At 38.4% G+C, this 27,772-nt stretch overlaps 1 protein-coding gene across 1 annotated transcript; it reads right to left on the reverse strand.

Moving 5' to 3' along the window:
- Positions 1-666: 666 nt before the first annotated feature.
- On the reverse strand, positions 667-27,397 carry LOC102783614 (cadherin-10-like). Its single transcript, XM_006799201.3, has 12 exons — positions 27,074-27,397; positions 21,181-21,522; positions 14,817-15,111; positions 12,766-12,885; positions 11,451-11,618; positions 11,124-11,305; positions 9,317-9,570; positions 8,213-8,349; positions 7,997-8,118; positions 6,190-6,298; positions 5,284-5,535; positions 667-1,997 (listed from the first exon to the last, which is right to left on the reverse strand). Exons 2-12 carry the CDS (start codon positions 21,388-21,390, stop codon positions 1,507-1,509), a joined length of 2,340 nt encoding a protein of 779 aa, XP_006799264.1. The 5' UTR covers positions 21,391-21,522; positions 27,074-27,397; the 3' UTR covers positions 667-1,506.
- Positions 27,398-27,772: the final 375 nt, after the last annotated feature.

A 27,772-nucleotide genomic window follows, 5' to 3' on the forward strand; every position in this document is an offset into this window, starting at 1 on the left:
CATTTGACAACTGTTTTAATTTGCAAGTAGTTTCTCTTGGTGTGGTTGGAATACTGAGAAGTGCTTAAAAGTAGGACGGCACCTACATAACTGGCACTACAGCAGTGAGAGATTGTAGGTGTTAAGATCTGCAACCTAATGAAGCAACATAAGAAAGACATTGATGGGAGGTTCTCCAAAGCCACCCACTGTTACCTTCTATTAAAAATAAAATGCAGATGAGTGTGAAATTAACTACATAGAGTTTGGTGTAATGCTTCTAGGAAAACGCAGTTTGCTGCTGGCAAGGGAAAGGAAAAAACAAAACCCAAATACATTTTCAAATCCAAACTTTTGTGAAAATCCAAATAAAAATCAGAAGAAGTGAGTCTCTGAATTGTGTACTTTTCTAAATACTCCATATTTCTCCAAATACAGATTTATCAGGATGTTGATTTATAGCACAACTACCCGCTTCTTACACTGTCAGTTATTTTACACATCATATCTGCCAAGCCCAGTTTAGTACCTCTTACAGATTTGTTCAATTCGGACAGTTTGTCAATATCAGATCCAACATGTTTTTACTCAGTGAATAGCTACAGTTCTCTGGTTATTTCTGTATTTCATCACAAAAGCAGTTTAATGAACCACATTAGTTGAAATTACGTAACTGGAAATGTGTGGTTTCTTTTTTACATTGTTTTATTAAGAAAATAAGTATAAAAATATAAATATAAAACAATATGACTCAGCATTCAAACAGCATGAATTCAGTGTATGACAGTTTTCTACAACATACACTTTCCATTACATGTTACACCTATATGATGAAATGAATTCACAGTTTGACAAATAAACTGCACCAACCATTCACATGAACATTGCTTGTCAAACAGATATAGCAAATAGTATATAGGATGTCCATCGTTAAAAACATTTTGTACATGTACAGTATTTAATGGAGCTGGCTCGAAAAGCCATTCGACTCCATCCCTATCCCACCCAAACCCAGTCCGGTACCATTAAACATTGATAGTATACAATACTACTATCGCTCATGTCAATTACAAAACACATTGTCCACATCATTGTTCACAAAAAATCCTAAAATTCAAAGGCATCTTTACTGATTATGACCAAAAACAGTAAAACTTTGAGATTTATACTGTATCTCCATTAAGAGAAAATTCTGCACAGTTCAAGTCTTAATTTTCATTTTAGCATCCACATGTGGATAGCAGTGATTTTTGTTTAAGTGTGTGTGTGTGTGTGTGTGTGTGTGTGTGTGTATGTGTGTGTGTGTCTGTTTATTTTTGTGCCTGCACACACATTTATGAGAATCAAATAGACAACTAGTTAACTAGCAAGCTAGCTAGCAAACTAGACAAACAGATAGATAGCTTGATAGGCAGACAGACAGTCAACTAGCTGGCTAGCTAACTGACTAGACAAATAGCTGGCTAGCCAGATAGCTAGATAAACAGACAGAGAAGCATGAACTTGGAAAAGAGAGACTATCTTTGTCTAAGTTTCTCTGCCAGGGCTCTTCCCTATGTACATCTCTGCCAACTTTTTGAATTGTGGTCCCCAGTTGCTGAGGTAATCATATTCCTGGTCCCCCTCAGTGGCAGCGGACTCCAGGGAACTGAGGGATTCTGCCAGTGACCCAGTGCCCTCATAAGCATACGTGGCCAGGGAGTCATAAGGGGGTGCTGTTGGATCTGAATCATTCTCCTGAAGCCTCCCATTAATGAAGTCCCTGACATCCGTGTTATCCTTTATAGGTGATGTCCTCCGAAAGGGAAACAGCATTTCGGGTATGATGTCCCTGCGTAGCTTGTTAGCATCCATCACCTCTGGGTTGCGCAGCGTGCCAATATCAAAGGCCTGAGTGTCCTCCTCTCCACCCCCTTCATCGTTGTAGCTGACAACGTTGTCTCTGACATCCTCTTTGGAGATGATCAGAGGCTCCTTCTTCCTCTGTCTCCTCAGGGCAGCAAACAGCACCACAATCACTACATAAGAATCAGCGGGAAATGCAGAGAGAGAAAGCACAGCATAAGATGTCTGCCTCCGAACATGTGTCATGCATTAAAGAGTACAGGGGAGCAAAGGCACATAGGGGAAACACATTTGCTACCAGTGACAAATCCTCAACACTGCCTCGGGCATTCACCTCCTATTATTGAAGATTCAGTGAAAAAGCTTTTTATTTCTTTCCCCCTTGAATGTTACATTCACTGTACAAAATGCACGGTGGTTAGAGGACCCTTTTTCATTCTCTAACATGCATCCTAATCTTTTTTTCTCCCCAGTAATAAAAGAGAATATGAGATTGCAGAGTGAGCATGTTTTCAGTGAGTGACAGTTTTGGAAGAAATGTATTATTTTAAATTAACCTGCTATTCATTAGATAAAAAGATAACACAGGTAGCATAGTTTTCTACTTGCATCCCACTTGGACGTTAATTTTAATGCCTTCAGGCTATATTGTTGAGTAGTGTACTTTAGGAACATTTGTGATTGACCAGTGTCATTTTTTAAGGAGATGCAGCAAGATATGGACCAGCTATGACGAACTGTTCCAGCTCAGTGCCCGTCTTTTGGAGTCAAGCAGAGGTGAATGAGACAGTCTGTCAGGGAGCTTCAAGCGCGAAAAGCGTTGGATAATGAGCAGATGTCATGATATTTTGCTCAAGAGGAGAGTGCAGAGTTTAACCTTCAGCACACTAAATTTGTGCAATGCGGTCTGCCTACCACCTGACAGAATTTAAAATTTGGAATTAAAGCAGACAGACAGAAGAAAATCTGGTGGCTTGTATTAGAAATTTAGTCACTCGAGGAACACACCAAACACCAAAGCAATATTTTGACAGAAGGAAGGAGGAAAAGGGTCAAATTCATCTCATGAAAAAGGTTAGGGACAGAGGAGTAAACACATACACATTCATGAGGACAGATCTGTACTTGTCTTTTATTTTGCCCTCAGCAGTTTGCAAGGAATCCTAAGCCTTAAGTGCTTCTATCAAGTATTATGCTGACAGAGGAGGTAAGGTTCAGTGATGGTTGAAACCCATTACTTATTGGACATGCACTTAAAAAAATACTCCTACATGTTTTTTAAAAATTTCCTTGGTAGAACTGCTACTGCTGTTCCCTGACTGCGGATCACAAGGACTTCTGAAAGAAATGCTTTATTACTTTAGGAAGGAGCATACAACCTTACCTCCCAGAGAAATACCAACTGTTTAGTTAAGTGGTTTTATGTCTTAATGAAGGGTGCCTAGAAGCACCATTGTACTCCTTTTTGAGACAAAAGTAATTATGTTTGATTGTTCACATTCTAAAAGGAATCCAGAAAGACCCCGTGTTGCACTTTGCTACCAGTTATGTAATTTAAGATATTTTAAAGATTTTCTCAGGGTCCTTGATTCTATTTGTTATCCATACCAAATTTAATAGTCTGTTCAAATGTCTAAAATTGCATAACTCCTTGTTTTCTCAATAAGCTACTTTGTACCCTCAATTCTCCTTAGGGAGAACATTGCAGTGGGTATTTTTGGTGTTAGTGTTTTTATCTCATTTAGTAACACTAGTTTAAGACATAACTAAGTTTCCATGACAACTGTAACCACCTGGTTTAAGTGCTGATGTGTGGCATCCTTGTACTGGCCATATTTGTTTGCATGGAACATGGTCACTGGTATTACAAAGGCAGGTTTCTATTTTAAACCGTTTTTGTATAAGCCATCTTCACTATGGTTTGCAAGCTTTTTATGGTGTGAAGTAGACTGAGGCACTTCACTCTGTTATTGTTAAAACAATCTGTAATGTTTGACTGTGAAATACTTAAATCAGCTATTCTTTAATGCAGGATTTAATCATTGTTTTAACATATTAAGATGCTAAGCTGCTGCCAGTCAAAGTGGAGTCCCTAGATAGAGTAGCATCTTTTCAGGAAAATAATTTGGGAGTCCAACCTTTTAATCGATTCCCTGTTTAGAATGGCAGACCTTGTGATAGAAGAGAGATTCGGTTTTTCGACTCCATGCGGCCACTTAACAGCATGTACTTGAGCAAACAAGTCACTCTGGTCCATGTTATTGACTTTTTCAGCCAAAATTGCCTGCAGCATGACACGTGTAAGGCCTGCCTGGGGTGATAATTTAGCATTTTGGAGTTACGCTAACTGCTAATATGCCAAAAGAACAGCAAGTTCTCAACATAACCATGGTAGCAATGGTAACAGGTTGGATAGGAAGTAGACAGATAACTAAACATGTGTACCAATGGGTTTGATGTGACCTTCAAAGACAGGTAAGCCTCGATTTAAAAAACAAATGAATAAAAAATCTTCACAGACCTCTCCCCAAAAACAATGAATAAAACTAGGATCAGCCAGAATTCTGTTCATTTCAATAAGTGCTTTACTTGTAACAATGTTTCTTAAATCCAGTTTTTTTGTTGCCACGTCTCATAAACCAGGAGTTCTTCCATGGCAACAGATGTTCTTTAGCTAACCTGATGATGCTGTGGTGTTCTGGGTTTCCACCAGAAAATCTTTTACTCCCAGCAGGTTTTACATGGATCTTATTTGCTTAAAATATAATATTATATTGTTTTCTTCACAGTAGTCCTGAACTTTAAAGTCTCCTTACTGCTTCCATTGCTCACCCCTATATTACACTTAAAGCATAATAATGTCTTGCCTTGTACATACACCTTTACCCTCAGTGTTTTTCCATCAAGTGGATACTTAAAAAAACATTCTGGTTTTCTACATTTTTTTTCCACTGTTTGATTTTTGCTCATTTGTAACTAGATATGTTACACCCCTACTTTATAGAGTTGTGCAACTTGTTAAAACAAGTTGTTGTTTTGAATGATTTATAATTGTTTTCACTGACTTGAATTGAATATGAGAACCGAGTTGCTGTTATTTGCACTGAATACAGTTGTGCCTAAATGAAGAAGCAAACATTACAAGAATAAGAAGTTAAAGTTTTCATGATCCCATGAACGAGCCATCCATGGTCAGTGACCAAACTGGCTACTAACACAATAAAGCAGGCCTGGCTAGTTACCCTAAAGGGAAGTTAGTTTAAAATTATATTATTATTATATTTATTTAGTTTTTTATTATTTTTGGTCAAGACTTTTTACTTCTTTCATTAGACTCACAAAAAGCAGAGAGAACCCTCCCCCCCCAAAAAAACAGATTTCATAGGCACCTTTAGGCAACTGCTGTTGTGATTTGGCGCTATATAAATAAAACTGAACTGAACTCATGAGTGGACTTACTGAGAAGGATGACGACACAGAGCAGTATGGCCACTAGAGCTCCAGTTGTGAGACCATCTGAGAAGGGCAAGACCTCAGGGTTACACGACTGCATGTTTCCACGGCTGTCACAGGCACACACGCGCACGATCAGTGTGCTGGTGCTGCTCTGAATGGGGTAGTCGTTGTCAGAGATCACTACAGGCAAGAGGTACATGCTCATCTCACGGCGGCTGAAACCTCCCCTCCGTGTCAGGATATTGGCAGTGTTATCTGTGGAAACATTCAGACCTTGTCAATGACGAGATTTTACAACTTTCGTTTTGTTTATAGGCTTTTATTATATACAAGCAAATTACAGCTTATTAGGTAATTATAGACATCTTCATTCAAAGGCACAGTAACCTGGTCCAAGTATGAAGTTGTTTGTTTGTTGAAATTGTGAATATTTGTCCTTGTTATGAGTTTGTTATGTCACATTATCTTATAGTATACATGCCATTATTTAAAGTCTTAGACTAAATGGAGAAAACTGAAAAAATATGTAAAGTTTTCGGACCTGTTACTGCATGGCTACTGAACAACCATTGCATATCTTGTTTGAAAAGCTTCATGAGCATTTCCACTTTCTTGAAAAGCAAATATTTTCTATTGTAGCGCAGAGAAAATTCAAATCTGCTTGTAACACAGTGCAGTCCAATATATCAGACTGTGAAGGTTGGCATTTCCACTGTGTTTATTGTGCAGTGAAAGATAATTGGCAATCAACTAGAGCTCTTCAAGACAGAGTACACAAATTACAACATCAGAAAAAAACCCTGTAATCGCACAAGGCTTTTGATTTTGAATCATTCTTAATATAAGTGAGGATGTATTTATGAATGTTTCTAAGAGTAAAAATGGTGAAAAAAGAGAAGAATATTTTACCTTCCCTGTCATCAATGGTAAAATTGGGATTGGTGGGACTTATACTAAACACAAACTTGTGTCCCACAAGAGGTTCATCTGTGTCAACAGCACTTATTGTCTGAATCAACTGTAAAAAACAGAACAAAAGGTTAGGGCAAGGCATTAGAAAGCATATGAATATATGCGATTAATATCGTAAAACACTGGAATAACTTTTAAGACATTTGTCAGTTTCAGGATTTGGGATATTTAATGAAACACAAATATGAATTATAAAGTAGTGTGGATGAGAGTTGGTCCATTCACATGGCAACAACTCAAAAAATTTAGACATTTAGACAGGGTCAAGACGACCTACTGAAGTTCAGTATCAGAATAGAGAAGAAAGGTGATTTAAGTGAATTTCCACATGGCATGGTTGTTGGTGATACGTGGCCTCGTCTGAGTATTTCAGAAGCTGTTGATGTACTGGGATTTTCCTGTATAACATAGAGTTCACATAGGATTTTCTAAAAAATGGAAACTATCCAGTGAGCTGCAGTTCTTTGAGAGAAAATACCTTGTTCATACCAGAGGTCAGAGGACAATGGCCGGACTGCTTTGAGCTCATAGGAAGGCAACAGTAACTCAAACCAAACCAAGGTATGCAGAAGAGCATCTCTGAATGTACAGCAGCAGAAAACTATACCAGGCACCACTTCCATCAGTTACGATTAGCAAACTGAAGCTACATGAACCTTATGAACCTTCCAGATCCCTCAGGTCATCTCGATCCGATCTTTTATCAGTTCCCAGAGTCAGAACCAGACACGGAGAAGCTGCATTCAGCTTTTATGCTCCTTATATTTGGAACAAACTCCCAGAAAGCCTCAGATCAGCTGAAACACTCAGTTTATTTAAATCCAGGTTGAAGACTCACTTATTCTCAGCTGCATTTAAATAAAGCACCAATTCCACACTTAAGCTTAAATTTCAAAACTTACATTTTAACTACTGATTTTATCTGTTTTGATTTTATCTGTTTTGATTTTATATACTGTTTTGTTTGTTTGTTAATTAGTTAGTTAGTTTGTTTGCTTGTTTTAATCAATTTTAAATCATGCTTTTTATTTGTTTTTGTTTCTAATGTCTCTGTAAAGCACTTTGAATCACCTTGTTGTTGAATTGTGCTATACAAATAAACTTGCCTTGCCTACATCCATGGTCTCAACTAAATTTAGACAATTATAATATTGGAAAAAGGTTTCCTGGTCTGATGAGTCTTGATTTCTGCTGCAAAATTTGGATACCAGGGTCAGAATTTGATGTAAACAGCATTAAATTTCCATGTCAGGTGCTTCCAGCAGGATAATACCCTATCCCAAATAAATAAAGTAGTTCGAAAGCAGGGTTCCAACAGGATCCCAAGCCAATACAAGCAGCGTGTCCCTAATGAAGTGGCCTGTGTGTATTGCAATATTGCAGAATTAGATATCCCTTTGGTAACCACCATGGTGCCACTGTGATAGTCAGAAATGACCTTTTACATTATGTTCTATGTTAGACTGTGTTCATTCTCTATGCTCTGCATCCTTTGCTTTACATCACATGAACAATGGATATACATTAATATTCCTCTTACTATATTAACAGCTGTTCAAAAGATTTAAATGTAATTGTGTCATGAAAATTGTGTCTGGGAACACAGTCGCATCTAAGTATTTTCTGTTGTGTGAATACTTATGCAATATATACAGCTGACGAATTTGACCCTGTGCTTCAGTGCTATTTATATATATCCTTATTTTACCCGTGAAACCATGATAATGACGGAAACCACTGATACCTGTCCTGCCTTGACATTCTCACAGACAAATGTGTCGTAGGACATGGCAAACTCGGGGGCGTTGTCATTGACATCCAACACCTTGATGAACACTGGCACTCGAGTTGTCTGACGTGGATTATCTAAAATGATTACATAAAATAATTTCAGTTATTTACGGCACAGATGAAAAAATATTATTATTATTATAAATTGGATATCAAAAACAACAATTACTTATTTCTGTAGCCACCACAGAAATATTGTGCCATTTGGATGTTTCTCGGTCCAGTGCTTTCAGTGTTGTGATGGTCCCATTCACAGAATCAATGTTGAACAGCCTCTCCAGATCTGTGTGTCGATCAATGGAGTATCTGCAAGAAATACTGTAGTTATTCATACCAGTGAGATAGAAGTGCTCATGTTAACTCTACAACAGATTAGTGTTGTTGTTGTTGTAAAATGAAGACCAGTTAAAAGTCGTTCTGCTTGCACGGGGCTGTCTTTGTGAGAAAAAAACACACTAACGTCCTTATCTACTTAAAATTGTGTTTTACAAAGTGCATTAATTCCTGCAAAAGAAACTGCTCTCCAGGCTCCCCATTGTCAAAAGATGATACATCTTTCTGTGAGCCTGCTCATTTGTCATAGTCACCTTTCATACACAAGTGAAACTGGAATATGCAACACAATACGCCATGTGGCATTGGCCAAGAGCAGCATATCTCTGTGTCAGAGATGGGCAGGCGCCATATGTGTGGAACGGCGGCGCTGAGCTGTGTGAATCGATACAGCAAATTAGGCTCTTTCACTTTGACTTTGTGCAGTGCCACAGAGGGCTTACATAATTCCGGGAAATAAACAGTCTGTATTCACTTCACAATGCTGCCGCCATCTTCCACTGGGAAATCACCAGGAGGGACCCATGAATAATATTCTCCCCCCCCTCCCCTTCTACACTGACACATGGCTTGGCTGATGGATTAGATTTAACTAAGTGGGCACATTTTAATCCTCACTCTATAAAACTGATAAAAGGAGACTTTGTATTTCGTCCATGTGTTGCTTGTTTTTGCATTGATTTTATTCTGGTATAATTAAAGCTGGGACAATGAGTTTTGAAACAATCAAATTACTACAATAAAGCATTACACCCAATTGGCTGGTTTGGAAATCTTTGCTTAACAGGCCATTGATTGTTTTGCAAGTTTACAAAATTGCGAGTACCTAATTCCAGATGAAAGGGAATTTGTTGTTATAGGCTAGGAAAGCTATTTGGCATTTTACTCAAAGAGTCTGGCACAGTGTAAGGCCTCAGCACTTCTGAGCCCTGTAGCATACTTGACTGGCTTGTTGTCAGCATCTGGGTCCCTGGCTGATACCACGCCAACGAAGCTGCCAGCAGCCGTGTCCTCGTGCACCTCGATGATGTAAGGGTTCCTGGTGAAAATTGGGGGCTCGTCCACATCCTCTACCGTTACCTTGACCGTGGCGTAGTCTTTGAATTGCAAACCATGGATGAACCTTGCATCCAAGTAGGTATTTTTCACCTCCACTCTGAACTCGTAGTCCCTCTTAGTTTCATAATCCAGTGGCTAGAGATGAAAGCACATCAGAAGTCAAGCTGTAGACGTTTCCATTTAAAAAGAAAGGGGGAAAAAAACTATCTGCCTCCAGGATTTTGATGTGCAATTCATTGCTTTTCATTTGTCTGCCTTTATCTTAATCATATTCCAAATTCTAGGTTACAAATCCAAATAAGGAATACTGATCTGGGGATCTTTTGAGAGAATTTCTAGCACAAGAGTTTTTATATTATTCATTTTACTACCTTAGGGTGATTTTACATTTCAGTTCACAAATAGGCTGTCATATTCTTCTTACATCAAAACTGCTAACTAATATCTAATCTGAAACTATGCTGTCCTGACTTACTGTTTGAAGTTAAATGATCTTTATTTTAGTTGGATGTGAGATATTTTACATATTTTATGTCAAATTAAAATCAAAACCATACTTTTGGGCTATATTTCAAACTTTTTCCCAAATAGAATAGAATAGAATAGAATAGAATTCAACTTTATTGTCATTGCACATGCACAGGTACAGGGCAACAAAATGCAGTTTGCATCCATCCAGAAGTGCTTTAGTGATATAGATATATTACAACATATATTAGCAATAGGGATGCAACGATACCAAATTTTTCAAACCGATACGATACCGATACTTGGATCTGAGTACTTGCCGATACAGAGTACAAAAACCGATACTTCTACCACACACACACACACACACACACACACACACACACACACACACACACACAAATGCAATGAATTGGAAGACAGGTTTTATTTTATTATCTGCCGATAATAAATAATATCTTAATAAAAATGACCACAAAAAAATTTCAAGTGAAAAATGAACACTTCTGTTAAATTATTGCAGAGTCTCCACATTGTAATTTAACAGAATATCACTGAACTATTGGCACTCTCTCTAGGGGATGTCCCCCTAGTGGCCAATCTAAAAAACTACAACAAAAATGACAAGCCACCCTCTGATTTATTAAATAAGCTAGTATCGGTTCATGGTATCGGTTAACTTTTACGAGTATGAGTACACGCACATTTTACAGTATCGGCCCCGATTAGGGATGCACCGATACCGATACTGGTATCGGTGCATCCCTAATTAGCAATAATATAGATATGTAAGTATATTACAGAAATGGGTCTATTATGGTATGTTATAATGTACACGGTATGAAGTATGTTATGAATATTCTATAACTATAAGTATGTACAGGCTGTAGTGAGTACAAGCAATGTACAGGCTATGAACAGGATATAAATATGAAATAAAAAAACTATACAGAAATCTGAGATATACAGTTATACAGAAACGTGAACTATGCAAGTTATAAACAGTTGTAGGATTAAAAATGATCGTATGTACAGAATGATTATTTACACAAATCTGGAATATTCAAACGAATTAGAAAATGTGAAATAATGTAACTACTTTTTTTGTCTGATGTTACAGCTATGACGTTAGCTGGTTACTTGAACAGTGACTGTGTAAGACACATATACAATATTATTAGAAACAGAGAGAAACAGAAGATGAAATAGAATTGAGGTACCTTTTTTATTATGATGACTCCCTCCTGTGTGATTTGGTCAGTGATAATATTAAAAATGTCATGACCGCCAACTATGGTGTACTCCATTTCAGCATTACGGCCCACATCTGGATCATCAGCCTTAATTCGCCCAATAGCAGCTCCAATCACTGTGGACTCGACAGCAGTCACACGGAAGGAATCTAAACATGACATTAAATGGGAAATCTTTGGTTGCGTGCTTGCTTCATTAATCCATGATCATTTTTATTGTACATAGATTCATGCGCCAAACTCTTAAAATGCTTTGAAAACAATAAAGTACAAGAAAGGAGGAAGGCCTCTTACGATTTGCAAAGCGAGGCGGACTGTCGTTTACATCAGAGAGAGTGATGCTGACTGTAGTGGTTCCTGAAAGCCCGCCCATCTGCCCAGCCATGTCTTTAGCCTGGATCACAACCTGGTAGTTTTCCTTGACTTCTCTGTCCATACCAGGGAGAGCTGTCTTTATCGTGCCTGGGAATAAGAAAAAAGAAAAAGTTAGTCACCGCTTTTGCTGTTTTAAAGATACATTTTATTTTGAGAAATTATTTCCTCTCTTACTGTAAATGCGATGAGATTCTTATCAATTCTGTCTCTGTTGCAACCATGTCTGCTAGAAAATTACATTTATATGCCTCTGATTTAGTTTGCCAATTAAGTTTTCAAGGGAAATCTAATTGCTGCCCGGATTATGTTTCTTGGCAATGTTTTTTAGTGTCAGAAGTGCTACATTTGTATACCAGATGCACGATGCAGTACTGTTCTCTGTCTTTTCTTTTCTTTTTACGATTACACAATATAAGCATTTTGTTTAAATTCCTTATTAAATGTAATTTTAGTTTGGTTTTACTTTTAACCTTCAAATCTATTAAATTACTAGAACTAAATTCTGTGACAACCTCTGTAACATTGTTGAGAACAATACCTTTCAGGGTCAGCTTACGATTGGAAATAGGGAATTTTAACCTGCTTTGTGAATACAGAGCCCAGTTGTTGTGATCGAACTTTTTCAAATCATTTTCTTCTTAAATTATAAGGTAATCGCTCTGTAAATAAGACAGTGTGCAGTTGTTTGTTGCTTTAACAGGGCTCGGTTGCATCAATCTCTGTTTCCATCTGACACTGAGTGAATGCTTAGAGATGAAATTGACATTGATCGTCCCATCTAGCTCTGTTTGGTACGACAGCCTATCAGCCCACTTCCCAAAATGTCAGGCATTACTTATATCCAATTTTAGAAATGCTGTACGTAAATAATGGGACTAATGGATTTGAAAGGGTTTGTCTTTTTAATATTTTATGACTCACAGACAAAATGTTTGTTTTCTTCCGTGATATATGCAAGATGAAAGATTACATGGCTACAAGTATCGCAGTGTTCTTGTAAATATTAAACTCTTACTTTCCTGACAGAAAACGTGAACATGAACACTTTTTTCAGCCAAACACAAACAACACAATTGGAAATTTCAGCTGAAATTAGTGGAAAAAATCAATCTTGCACTTATTTGGATTAATAACCCTGAGAATCAGATGAATCCCCTTTCTTCCTATTTAATTCTCACACACACTGCAACACATTAGAAGCTGCTTCTAAGAGATCCTGCTGCGTTTGGCTTACCATTTTCAGAATCCACAGAGAAGTAGGGCTGTCCCTGTAGAATGCTATACACAAGCTTGGCACTGTTCCCATATGTTTGATCATCAGCATCAGTGGCAGTTACAGTGACAACAGATGTACCTGCGAAACAAACATCGAAAGTCAATTTTAATTGATTCTTTTACTGCGCTTATTAAAACAAGACACGATCAAGTAACTGAGTCAACTTTTGAAATTTAGTTCCATGTGTATCGAGAAAGTTTTCTGCAAATCTGACGCTCATTTCCAGAAAGCCAGTTGCTCAAAGTGACCATTATCAACGCCATCAGTGCCCTGATATTGTTCGTATTTATTCAACGACCGGGCCTCTGAACAAAATCAATTTTCTCCAAAAAAAGCAAGCGTGCCGAGATAGGCGAGTGACTAAACAGTGAATCAAAATTGATAACCTACACTTTCAGACTGCGATTAGATCTCATCTGGATCCACAGTCAAAATTATTACTTTGATTAAACCCAGGTAATGGGTCTAATTTAAATATCAGCGAGACTAAAAAATGATGGTTCGTCAAGCCTTAAGGAAAGAATACTCTCTCTGTCTCATAAATCAAACCTGGTATGAAAAGATGTAGTAATAACATACACATTTAGTTTTTCAATTCATGCCATGCAGCTCTGACTAATGACACGCCAGCCCGTAGCCATTTTGCACACCAATTACTGTCATAAAATATTTTGTGAAAAGCTGAAACTATAATAATAATAATAATGATCCCCCCAAAAATGGAAAAGGTTTCCCCCCCTTTCTGTTAACAGCCCAAAGTGTGGCGAGATAAAGGTACAACTGACATGCTTTTATGCTCGTCTAGGTACAATTACCACTCAACTAAATCATTTTTATTTATGTATTTTTTATGCGACTGAAAGAGTGTTTGCAATTACTAATTACCACCAGGACACATACACTGGGGACCCTAAAGATGCGTCTAAAAAAAGTTCAAATGAATCCATACTTAAGCTTCGAAAGAACTCAGTTCCTCTCAGATATGCTGTCACTGAAATCACTTCCATATTAAGTCCTGTATAATCCACCCAAGCGTTTCAGTAGTGCTACATTGCAAATACTATCCTTGGCATTCAGGAGACCTCTGCCGTGTCCTGTTTGGGTCTAACGGTCTTCGTGCATACTAATGAACCCTCGAACATCTGTCCCACTTAGTCCCAGCACTGATAGTATAAAAGGAGGCTGCTGGGTTTTTTTTATAGCTGGGTGACTTGGCTAACCAGTGTGTTCAGACTGAACATATAAGGATGTTTATTAGTCCAGCGATGGGTAGCGGTGACACTGAGCCATCCTTTGCCAGGCTTTGAAGCTAGGACGTCTAAGAAAAATGCATTATGAATTCCAAATGGAATATAATTTTTTGTCATATAGGCAATTGGGTTTTGATTTCCCCTTGATTGTTCCCGTGTATTAATTTGTGGTTGCATAATTGAGGATTGATTTCAAGTTGCATGCATTACTTTCGTAAGCTTTGTTTATATTCATGCCAACTGGCTTATTTATATTACTTGAATGGAATGAAGTGGAGTGCAATGAAGCAAATCCTTAATTGGAAAGACTGTGACAATCTAAACTTTTAATATTTCTACCGCCTATTAAAAATGGCAAATGGCATTACTTGTTATGAATGCCCAATGAGCCTGACCGTGCGAATAACAATCGCAAAACAGCAAATAACTGTGAAAAAAGTGAACACAGTGTCACATTAAACCAAACCAGCTGACTGATGAATAGTGGCTTGCTTTTTCTGCATTGCCTGAAAATTGTTTTGCCATATTCTATTAACATTATAATGGCATCAATTCTCAGATACATAAATGTGGACTAATGGTTTTCCTTATAGATTTAGAAGCTAAATATGATCTTTAGTTAATTGTTTAGTCCAATGGGGATGCGATTTTTCAGAGCACAAATGGCCAGTTTTATATTGTAGCGATCCAGCCAATTAACAGTTATTGATTTCATTTTGTCGATTAATCAGGGTTAAAATTAAACGAACCATAACTTACCCACTTCAGACATTTCAGGCACACTGGCAAAGTAGATTTCCTTTGCAAACTTTGGGGCATTGTCATTGATGTCATGAATTTTGATATTAAATTCAGTGTCGGGCTCCAGCTCTGCATTGGTGTTTCTGTCCAGAACCTTTGCGTTCAGCGTGTACATGGCTTTTTCTTCTCTGTCCAGCCTCTTTGTGGCGTGAATATCCCCAGACTTCTCATCAATCAGGAACAAGGTGCCTGCCCCGTCTCCAGTCAGGACGTACTTCACGTTGCCATCGCCCTTGTCCATGTTAGAGTGCAGCTGAAAATCAGAGAGATCCATATTAAAAATTGAAACGAATCTTAAGACAGACCTGTACAAATTGTGTTATGTTGTATGGGTGTGTAATTGGAGGAATTGCACACTCTTCCGTCATGGACTTCAGGCTGACAAGAAAGCTTCAGATTTCAGTAAGACGCATTGATTTTGTGTAACCAGTGGCTATAAAGTACAAAGCTATTTAAAATTTAATTCTATTACTTTTGAACACTTCTCCATACACTAACAACAGTGCTTCTCAATTGCTAACATCAAATGTAGCTGCTGTTGTTAGTTTTTCAAGCCTTTGGAAATGATCTAGAGAACTTTGCTTCTACATTTCTCCCTAATTAGTTTTTCTTTAACTTTAAACAAGAAAAAAAACCACTGCATGCACTACTAGTAGGAGGGAAATGATTTTTTTTGTATTGCCCTCGTCTTTCTCAAGTTGGCAAGTTTTTCCTCTTTTGCCAATTTTGACTTTTGTTCCTTTGTGAAATAATTGTGTAAACCCACCAAGGAATCTGGTTCAGTCTTTGAAAATGGTGCCTTTGCACCCAGAGCATCAAGTGTGACGCACTCCATTACTCCAGATCAAATTAGTCGTGGATTTTTCTTCCAGATTGTGCCTTTGAAAAATGATGAGAACCTGACCCACAGCAACAATTGCTAAAATTAGTCACCTCTGACCTATCCATCACCTTGAAGCATCTCCTAAGTGTCACAGACGAGTAATGGTGGCATACTGTGACAGACACTTGATTCAAGCTCATTACTGTACTGGATCTGTCAGCAGATATATTTAGAGCACTATCTCATGGGTTCACATTTTAAATGACAAGTAGTTAGGGACACAGAATGTACGTCGGTAACTTATTAATATTAATATCTGCATGCTGTGAAGAAACTAATTATTTTTTCCTGCAGTTGGAAGAATAATGTCAACAGTACAACTCCGGATGGAAATCAGAAATGTATTACCAGAGTGGTAGCTATTCTCAGGTAGAATTAAAAAAATAAATAAATAAGGATGCATGTGAAAACAAGATGCTGTCAAGTTCAGTTGAACAATAGACACAGCATTTGGCACTGTGTGGGGAAATATTTTCAAGCAGATGAACTCTATTATCCAAAGGCTATTAAAGAGAAATATCAGTCAGCTTGAATTTTCACATATTTGCGTTCTGAGACAGTCTGTTCATTGTTGGTGAATGTGAGCCGTAGGCCAGTGAACCAAGGTTTTTAAGATGTGTTATGGATGTGAAAGCTGCTACTGCTATTGACTATGAATGACAGTGTAATTTTAGCAGCCAGGAGACTGTTTGTGTGAATTTTTGCATTCAAATAGGCTTCATATCTGGGCTATGCGCAATTGCACTCTTCAAAAAAAAAAAATCTATATTTCCACAGTCGCCTTATCGTTAAAAATAATTTTTCATATATTAGTATATAGATTATAGGAGGGTTAGCTCACAATGCATCACTGGAATCCTGTGCGACATAAGAAGAACATATTTCATTACTGATATTCAAAACTGTGACTCCTCGCATACTCTTGTGTGCTAACACTGTGATAATTAGGCCAGCGCAATTTCAGACCATGTCACACCACAGCAATTGCATTTTTTTTCTCATCTTTTCATGATATTCTCACTTTTTTTTTTTCATCTGATTATTACCATATTTTTCAGGCTTGTTTGTTAATCCAGTTAAAAGAAAGCTGAGAAGCAAAAACAACAAACAATGAGCCATCAAAGGAGCCTAAACCTGTGCAGCCAAGCTGTCTCAAAGATAATAGGAATTTTACAGTCTTTGCAGAGCCCTGTATTTTACATATTTCCCTTAGTCTAAATTGAACCCCCACCCCCCCACCCCCCACCCAAGCCCTTTCCCTGTGCATTTGTGCCAATTATTGGATGTCGACATAACGTTCCCTTCATAGTCATGGGTAAAAGAAACATTTTCTCCCCATGGCCATATAGATTTCTGACTTAGTGGAACTGCAAATAAGGAGGGATTCTGCACAAGTAAGCAATGTTAGGAAAAGATACCACAGCATCTAAAAATAATAGTGTTTCTGTTCTCCTGTTGTCAGCAAGGCAATGAGCCAGGAACATGGGATTTTAGGATTGTATTTCTTTTGGGATGTCCCATAGAAACTGCACTCAGTACTGTAATGCACTTTAATCATATATATATATATATATATATATAAAATTTTAGGAGAGGCATGAGGGGTGTTTTTTCTTGAAGCAGCTAGTGCTAGACTTTGTATCTAACATCTAGCGTAAATCTAGTACAGCTATAAAAAAAAGAAAAACTTCCATTGACACTCTCGAGAAAGTGTGGCACAAAGTGTTTTTCACACAGCCCTTACAAAATCTAATGTTTGCACTGCCACACTATATTTGCAGAGATTTAGTGGCTCTCCTTTCAAGGCCTTGCAGCACAAACACAGCGTTTTCAAGGCCTTACAACAGAAGCACAGAAGAGAGCCTTGATGAGTTAAATCGCCTTGCACAAACACTGAGGAATTGTCAGTAAAGCAGCAAAATCATTGGCAATTCTTGTCAGGTCTCTGGTAAGCATTGCTTGGTGCTGCAAAGAGGAGATAGCAAAATAGAGTGTAGAACGGTTACAGAATAATCACTCGTCCTCCTCTCCCCCCCGTCTCTTAAGACATAGGCAGGAATTCTTTACTATTAGAGCCATGTACTATAATGTGCAATATGTTGGTTAGAGGTGCAGCTTACAGTATCTCTGTTGCGCTTTGTGTTTTTTGTAACGCACACAGGTTCGGCAAAATTCATGCAGAGGAGTGTTAAGCAAGGCCTCGCAAAAAGCCAAGGATACGTATTGTCAAAATATTAACACCACAAAGTGAGCTACCTTGAAAGTTTTAATTTAGGCAGCACATTTTGTCTACAAGGCACAAAAACAATGCAGTGTACCGAGCATTTAATAGGATTTAGTTCACTTCAGACACACCACTCATATGCTGCACAATCCAAAGTTTGCGCTTGTATTGCTCAGCATTGCAAGCGTTCACACTTCACAGCCCTGCTTAAGAAGTAGGGCACCACAGCTGCAGACAGTGAGTGCTCACACTCATTAATGCCCCCATGAAAGTCAGTTAAAATGAGATTTGGTGGATTTACACTTGGATTCTACACACTGGCGCTACATAGAATATATAAAAACATAAAATACACTCTGCTTTTTAGCAATTTGACAACTGCTGCCGAATCTGGCTGAAAATACGACTTTAATAATGAAGTTATTTGTCTCCATCATCCTGTGAGGTATCTGACTGCACTATTCATTATGTAAGCCTCAAAGCTGCGCGTCTTTTGAAGTCCTGATAAGCAATATCATCTGCATTTATTATAGTGCATTTGCAGCCGTGCACTGCTTCCTTTTCAGTTGAGAAGTGAGGCATACGAGTGTGAGACCGTTCTTTACATCACATTTGATTGCCATCACCAAGAAATCAACCTCAAGTGAGAGTTAGTGAGTGTGTGTGGGCTGATTGGAGAGCTTTGATTGAATGTGAAATAAACACGTTCTGCTACAGTGCGCTACAAAGGCCATTAAGTGATCTTTATGTGAAAGACCATCGAGGCTTTGGTGCCTTTGTGCTGGGTACTGGAGTGCTTTTTGCATTTTCTTTCTTCCCTTCATACCTGTCTGTCTGTCCTTCTTTGTCTTTTTTTACTTCTACCTTCAACATTGATCCGGCTTTTTTTGATTGATCTTTGTTTTTCTGTTTATCTGTCTTTGTCTGGCTCTTTCTGAAGGTCCCACATTTTTTTTTGTATTAGTCTCGTAAGGTTATAATCTATATATCTAATTCTTTCTTTTCATTCTTTCTTGTTAAAGCTAAACCTTTCATTATTTTTCTTTTTTTGATATTGCTCTTTTTTTGTTCGTCATTCATTCTTATCATTCTTTTTTATTTTATCAGGCTATCACCATCAGTTTTACTTATCAGTCTTTTTTTTTTAATTGTATTTCATATAGTCTTTCCGTTTTTTCATATCAGTTTTTTGTCCTATATTAAATCTTTTATATAGGTCAGTCTTTTGGGCCATTTTTTGTATAGTCTTAAAGTTCTCCTTTCAGTTTTTATTGTCAGTCTCTGGTTACAGTCGTATAATAAGAGTATATTTCATATAGACCTTTCCATCTTTGGCATTGTTTCTGTTATTTAGCTTCCATGGGATCTTGTTTGTTTTTCATTCAGTTTCTTGCGACAGTCAGAGGGTCTTAAGTTATTTCGATCTTTCATATTTTTCTCTTATTTTATTTGCCGTTCTTGGGTTTTTCTTTCCTGTCCATCTTTTGAACAGTCAGAGTTACTCTCTCAGTTTTCTGTATCAGTCTTTTGTATATCTTTCTATATAATCTTTGGCATTGGTCCTGCTTTCTTGTACTGACTTGGGCCCAGAGGGTTCTTGGTATGTTTGCTCGATAAATGAGAAAAATTAGTGATTAAAGTAGGGTTGAAAGTAGGGCACTGATTAATTTAGTCATAGACAACTAATTGATTGATCTTTTAACTTGTTCACTCTTAAACTCTCCTTAAACTTGGTTCAGGCTATGTGCCTTCATCTTAACTCATCCTTTGTCTGTTTACCAGTCTCTGTTACCATCACAGTTTTTTCCCCTGTTGTTAAACTGATGGAATTAGTGATTTGTATCAGCTTCCTCTGTAAAGCAGAATGGCAGCGTGTGCTTGCCCTATTTTCCCCCTCCAGTAATTTATTATAGTCTCATGTTTTTCTGACAGTTTAATAGTGAATGATATTGGACACAGGAGGAGTGCGGAACCGGTGAATGTGATTGCTGTCATGCCACAGAAGTTGGGTGTCAGAAAGCATCAAAGAGTCGAGAAAAAGCCACATCACACCAGTCACCGACATATCACTGGATGGCCCCATTTATAGTTAGCGTTTCCTCTGCTGCTTCATCACATAATACAACAAGGTGAATTTCAGTGGCCTTCTTGATTGATATGTTTTCTTCTTCCTCCCTCTCTTCTTTTTTTATTTTTACTGTTCCTTTCTCTTCACCACATCAGAATGATGGTTTCAGCAAAAGAAGTTGTCATATCCCCCGTACTCAACCTTGCACAAGACACTTGTTTACTCCAGAGAATGAGGTGTGTGATGAAAGCCAGCTTCCTCTTAGAAAATTGGCTGTCGACAGTCACCTCATTTCCCTCCCTTGAGTTGATAACTGCAACGCTCCCCATCGCACCTGTCTTTATGGTGCTAGCACGGGTGAGCTGACAAAGAACTGTCTGAAGTAGGTGGGTGGAGAAGAGTAGCGTTGTCCCAAAACTTTCTGGGGCGATTCTTAGGAGAGTGCATGTCTTGCAGGAGCCGAGTCTCATGTTTTTGTTTGGCTTGGATTTGCTATGGTCTTGACCTGATATTGATATTAAATTTGCACATGAGCTGCATAAACTCATATATGAGTTTTGAAGTGCTCCTTAGTTTCATGGTGAACGCATGTGCAAATGCCATAGTTTGACTCCAGAAGGTGCCACTGTCTATTTATTTTTATTTCTGTTTTTCTTGTATTATGTATCACCCATCACTGTGCCCTTGTACATCCATGCCTATTTCAACAATATAACCATTCCCGCCTCCTCAAATTTGAAGGTAGGAATGGTCATATTGTTGAAAAAGGCTGGTCCACAGGCTGTTTCAGCTTCTTTTGTGAGATTATGATCTCACAAAAATTATTATAAAGCCAGAAATGGTTGTTTTTGGTATTAATGTTAAAATGGGATGTTATTGTTATATTAATGCTGTCTGCCACATTAAAAAAAAATCTGTACTTTTATTTTAGCTGTAATAGTATGTTTTCACTGCACAGGGCAATCAAGAAAACCATGGAAAAAGTGAGGTTGTGTACACTTGTTACTGTCTGATAGCTCCAGTAACTGTGCCTGTAACAGCCAGGTTCCTGGCAGCCCATTCATCTTCAGCCAATTACATCAAACACTACTTCGACAAGCTAAAACTCCTATAATTAGTCTACAGACAATGTGTTTGGACGTTTTACCTTGCCGACATATTGATGGTCGTTTCCTGTATATTCCTCGAGCAGAAAGAATTGATTCCACATCCATCCACGTTTGGACCGCTGAAGAATCTTACCATCACTCTCTGGCATCCCAAACAGATTCCCAATATTCCCAGGCGCAAAAGGAAGGGCAATAGAGGGCCACAGGATAGAGAGCATGAGGAGCAGCAGAACTTGATTGGTTATCATGGTATCCAATCAGCTGGGAAATGTCCTGAATGACTTCCGAATTATGGTGATAAGCTTCTGAGAGGATCAGCACTGGAAGGTGGTGTCATCAGAACAGACATTGTATTCCTTTCTTTGATCTCCTTTAGATCCCTGTGAAAAGAGGAAACTGTATTCAAGAAAAAGACCATGACACCTATCTATCGCTTTGACAGTATACAATTAAAACACTCAAATAGCATGTGCACTTGTGAAAACAGCAGCTTTGTACTCTGTGTACAGTGGCTTTTCCTTCAGATTTCCTTCAGATTTTGCTATACAAGGCCAAGAGCTGCACTAGTTATTCACCTTAAAAGCTTCAAAGCCATGATTTAATGTTGAGGCTTGTCTAAGAGCCGTAAGCTCAAGAATAAATTAATATAGTGTCATCATAAAAAAGTGTATATGTTTTTCTAGTAAAATTGAACTTATCTAATGATAAAAATAGAGATGAAGCTAACGTGGTGGAACTGATTTGACAAACTTCCAAGTAAATGATAAATGAAAGGCATGAAGTACAAAGAATTTCAAGACAATAAACATAATAAATGTATCGCCAGATGACTTCGGTAATCTAAGTGCATAACCAATGGAGTGGATGTCAAGATCAAATTCAGTTTAGTGAATCATGCTTCTTGTTTTGTATCAAAATGATCTTTGACTTTGACATATTCATTATGTGATAGGGTTTAATGACATTCCTTTTTTTTCTTAGAAGCAGTTATTCATGTACATTTTTACTAGTCTACATCGTAGCAACATTCCCCAGAGACCAGAAGCATTTAGAAATATGTCATTCAATCGTGATGACCAGAAAAGCAAACAAACAAACAAACAAAGTGGCTTGTACTTTAGAAAACTACATAAACTTTAATGGTGGGACTACAACACCAGTGATGTATGAGTGGTCAAGCAGTGGTCGTCTTGACTTCAGTCACTTTTTCACTACAGTGGAAACAAACTAAGCCAGCAATGATTAGCCTGCAGGGAAACTTTGCTAGGTCCTATTAATTTTTCAATGGGCTACTCCACATCCTTTATTACCAACACTGGCATCCTATCGAAATCATCTTCCTGTAATCAGCCGGAGCAAATTTGTATTTTTTTTAGATGCAGATAATTTAAGTTTAGTAAATATGGTAGAATTCACAATCAGACATATCTCTTCCACACCCTGCATCTTAAAGGATTGTGGTGCACTTTACTAATTATAACTTGCATTACTGATGATATGCAAACACTGATGAGATGCTTCAAAGACGGTGAGCATGTTTAAACAGCTTAATACAGGCACCTCTGGGAGAAGTATGCTTCTGACATGAGCAAAATATATTACCCCAACATCCTCTGTAGGTTTTTTTTAATGTTCTGCTTCACAGTTGTTCACTTACATTTTACAGCTACAGAACAGACTTCCACTAACATATGTATAAATGGATCGTCTTGCTAAAGGGAAGTCTGTCTTTTTCATCTCATCCATCCAGTTCACCCTCCTTTACCCACTTCCTCTCAATTTTTAGCTCTACTTAATTTTTGCATCCTTTACTGATGGCTAATTTCATAGATTTTTATTCCCTGAAGATGTTTTGATGCACTCCAAAAGGAGAAAATCCATATAGACATACACAGAATTTATTTATTTATCCCCAGGTATCTGTCAGGCTTTGTGCCTGTGAAAAGGTATTTTGTGTTATTGGCAGTCTTCTTCCAATACTTCACTAAAGGCTGTGTCCCCACTGACTGGTCCTGATAGGTAATTTGGGTGTCCATGCATAATTGATGGTCTTTTGTAAGTTAATCCTAATAAATCTTACCTCTCTTCCTAAAAGAACCCATTTAGCAGGGTCCCTTTATAAAGGTTAAGGTACGAGAGTTACCCCAGCAAGCACTCGCTGTTTAAAAGCCCATGCGAGTCGATGCCTCTGCTTTTGTTCAGAGAATTTGAAAAAGGACTGTGAAGTAAGTCACATGAACAAAGGATCTATTAATGTCAGGGAACAAATTAGTATTATGTTTCTAATGATGATAGCGAAATGGCAAATTTAAGCACACGCAGTACTGTGAATAGAAAATCAAAACATGTAGCTGATGGATCTTAATTTGAAACATTTTATTTATTCTCAGTGACTCGGGGAGTTTAAATGAATTAAATCTGTTACGTCAACAGTAATTCTTCAATAACTGATCAAAGTTTTTTTTTTAATGTATACGATATATGGATGAGGTAGAGGAGAAAGCTATTAAAACGATGTAATAACTCTAACACAAATTTCATTGACATGGTAGGACTGACCCAAAGCTTTTAAGAAACTATAAAGATGTTGAACAACAGGCTGCACGTATGAATGAAATCCAGCGTTCTGAAAGTACAGAGACTTTAATTTTGTCCAAGTATTGCCGCAATGACGGAGATGAAATGTAGATATCGTTGTAAATTGCTGATGTGCTACATTTTTTATGTTAGTTTCTTGCTCATAATGTGACATTAGTGTGACACGTGCATTGCCGAAATCAGGAAACGCCGCCTTGCAATTAATCTAGTCTGATGCTTGTGATTGCATTTTCTAATTATCATCCCAGCCTGTCCTTGAGTTTTAATAGCATTCTGGATATTAATCTTTGATGTGGTGTGCCTATTAAGCATTAGGCCAGTGTTTCTTTTCAGAATTCTTCCAAACACTCCATTAAAGGATGAGTGAGCATGCTGAATGTACGCCAGATCCTATATACGCAAACTAAATTATCTCAGCTTATTCAACCTATTAAATCGTGGAGTTTATTAAGAAAAAGTTGTTTATGATTAGATTAACTTGTAGGCAGCTTATATGGCTTGGCATTAAGGCACGCAGATGTGAAGGGACAGAATTACTTTTAAGTGTTGTCTAGGGTTGTTATTCTTAATCTTGGCTAAGACACAGTCTGGCAGTTGCTCTGCTCTGCTCCGTTTCTGTAATCTGCAAATTATACATTCTTGTTTTGCTGAATAAGAATATCTTTGATCAGATATAAACTAGCTGTTCATCAGGATATGCTTCCTAGAAAAGCGCAGGCTTGCACATTAGTCTGTGTAAAATTTTATGCCCCCGAAATTGAACATGCAGGCTTGCCCATGAAGCCCAAACCGAGCACGCTAACCGTGCACTTTTATTCTCTGACGCTAGTGAGACAATAATTATAGATGCAATATGCAGCAGAGGTCTGGCTAGTAAACCTCTTTAAGAGTTCTCTGCATAATAAACTGATAATCCTCCATACATGGGAGAATATTGCTGCAAACTTTGGCACTTGAATATGACTGTGGTTACTATTTACTGCAAATGTCTGCAGTAAATAGACTTGCCATGTTTTAATAAGTATATACGGGATTTAGCTGTTTAGTGAAGATATAGGACACAAAAAGGAGTTGGAAACCGCCCTACGTAACCAAAAATTAATTTTGGATGACATTGATTTATCAAATGAAAATAGTCCCCCAAAGTTACACAATACATTTGATTATCCATGAATAGATGCATTGTTACATAAGGGTAGGACAACATAATAAAGACTCAGCTACACAAAACCTCCTACCTCCTACACAAATATTGACCCACTTTGAAACCACAGACTTTTAGACCCCATCGAAATTCTAGTCTTATGTTGCACAATCAAGGAATTCTGCGCGTGAATATATTTTAAAAGTGCCGTGAATAAACACAGGCAGAGGTGGAGTAATTGGAAAAAGAGAAGACTAAGATGGAGAGAGGGCACAGGAAGGCGGCAAGGTCATCGAACTGGTGTCATGATTAGTCTTGGTAATCTTTTGTACTTACACTGTTTGTCCAAGGGCATGATCTATAGCAAGCAAATGCTGTATTTTTTGCGGTGACAAATGCTAACCATATATGCGAGGTTGGTGCTAGAAACTAGTGTTATGTGATTGGCAGTTTGAGTGGCTCCAGTGATTGCTTGCCGGTATTGACAGAGCAGCACGGACAGAGTATAAATCTAGCATGAGGGGCGTTGATGCACCAAGCTGCTGCACCTGCGCAAACTTCCACTTGGTGGAGCCCTAGACCTTCCCAAGTCGGCCTCTGCCGGCTGCAGTCTTTGGCAAACCTCAGCAAGCTTTACTCATGTTTTGAAATCCTCAAAGCAATTTTGTGATACAGTGCACACTTCCGTGTTGAAAAGCTAGTCTAAGGGGGTTGTGGATGCAGGGGCGTTATTCTTGAAAAGGGTGCGTTGACAATGAAAAGGTAACAAAAAGAGATTAAAAGAGCAAAAAGATGTTTATGCTGAGATGCATCTAGGAGAGTGTATACATTTTAACTAGGTAGGAATGAAAGTCTGACCAAGTAGTTTTCGACAGAGACCGGAAAGAAATTACAAATACTAGAATTGAATTCAGGCGCAAAGCGAGCTTATTACAGTTCCCATTTTGTTGTGAAAACGCACTCACTTCCCACTCTTGCTTCTCTGTTTGAACATATGTAGTGTTTTTCAAATATGCATTCATGTCTGATTCTTTAAAGCCAGCTTTGCAAATGCTCATGAGAGCCTCTTCGCCTCTGTGGGAGAATGGATTTCCACCTCTTTTCATTCTAATGCTGAAAGGTCGCTCCATATCTGACAATAATTCAGGGACCGTGTTAGTGGCTAATTTGCACTAAACAATAATGGTGTTACACGGGCATCCTGGCGCACACGACTAAACCCTCATATATCACTTTGGTGACTGTGAAGCCGTCTGCGTGTGAGGCAGCACACAGAGGGAGTAGGCTGCTGCTGTTGCTGCTAGAAAGGCTGAAAAAGAGAGTCAGGGTTGGATTAAGTTTGTGCTGTGGAGGACATGCACATATACGTACACTGTGACACTGTTGGCTGCTCTTGTTGCGGTGCTCGAACACCATCATAAACACCTTCATGCATTTTTAGAGATATGAATGGTACAGTGCCTCTCCATCAAATCTGCCCACAGCACATCACAAGTGTGAGCCGCACTCACTGGCTTTCAGCAGACAGACAAATACATCTCCACACACACACATAGAGTCATATATACAGCAGAAGTGCACTTAGGTGTATGCATAGGCTATACTCATGCATATAAGCTATGCAGGCAACCATGGGTGCACAGTATGGAGAACATCACACTAAGAATAAGTGACAAAGTTTGGATATCAGACTACTGAGTATTTTACATAGTCATGGTATCTTACAGGTACATATTATCTCCTGTGTGACAGGTGTCATGGGCTGAATATTTTACAATGTCAAAAAATATAATGAATTTTAAAAAGCTAAAGCTTTTTATTTTTTATTTTTTTTAAAAAAGAAAGCACCCTAATTGATCCTTAAGTTTCATTTGTCAAAAGGCAAAAAAAATTGGAATCTACTTGGATATCATGATGTGAAGTTTCCTTTTTTTTTTAAGTCTTCCTTGTACATTCAAGAAAATTAAAAAAAAATAATAAAATTTTTTAAAGGTATACCAAAAAAATACAGCTAATTCGATTCAGCTGTTTTCTAGCTCTTTGAAGTTCCAACACTTCTTTTCCTGAGATATCCACACTGCTGCATTAGTCTGGCTTTGTCACAGTGCAAGGAGCAGATCATCCCCTGGAGTCTGAGAGCAGACAAAATATAAATATACCCTTAAACATTAATCAGAAAAAGCCCTTACCTTTGATTCTCACAGCTTAGCATCCATCTGTGTCACTGAGTGCACGGTACTGTGTTCCTACTCCTTAGCAGTGCTTAGCGGTGGAGACTCTGACTCCTCACGGCAGTGCTTACATTCCAAGACTGACAACAGCACAGCTGGTGCGAATGTGTATGGGAGTGTGTGTGAGTGTGTGTGCGTGGAAAAGAGAGAGAGTCTCCTGCTTACTTCCCTCCCTCGCTCTGTGCTTGGCTCTTTCTCTCTTCCCTCCCTCGCTCCATTTCTCCTCCCCGCTCTCTGGCTTCTCTCCCCTTTCCTCCTCTACACTTTCTTTCTATCATCTCTTCTTGCTCTGTCTGTGTCTCTCTTTCTCTTTCTCTCCCTCCCTTCCCTTCTTTCCTCCCCCTCCCCTCCCCTCTCTCTCTCCCTCTATCCCCTCCTCTCTCTTTCTCTAGCCGTGCATCACTTCTGGCGGTGGATGTCACCGAGGCTGAAGCTGAGGCGACTCTTCCCCTGATTGGCTGCCATTCACAAGTTAGCGATAAAGAAAAAAGGGAGAGAGAAAAACGAGACAAAAAAGCATGGGGGGGAGGGGAGGTGGTGGTGGGGGGGAGAAAATACTGCCCTTACATCCCAGTGAGCATCAGTTGACTGTGGAATAGAGAAACAGGGGAGGTTAGAGGCTGAAGAAGAGGGTGGACTCTGGGAAGGCATACAGTT

Source organism: Neolamprologus brichardi, chromosome 9, assembly GCF_056152115.1.
Source record: "Neolamprologus brichardi isolate AB-2024 chromosome 9, ASM5615211v1, whole genome shotgun sequence".
Classification (NCBI taxonomy): Eukaryota; Metazoa; Chordata; class Actinopteri; order Cichliformes; family Cichlidae; genus Neolamprologus; species Neolamprologus brichardi.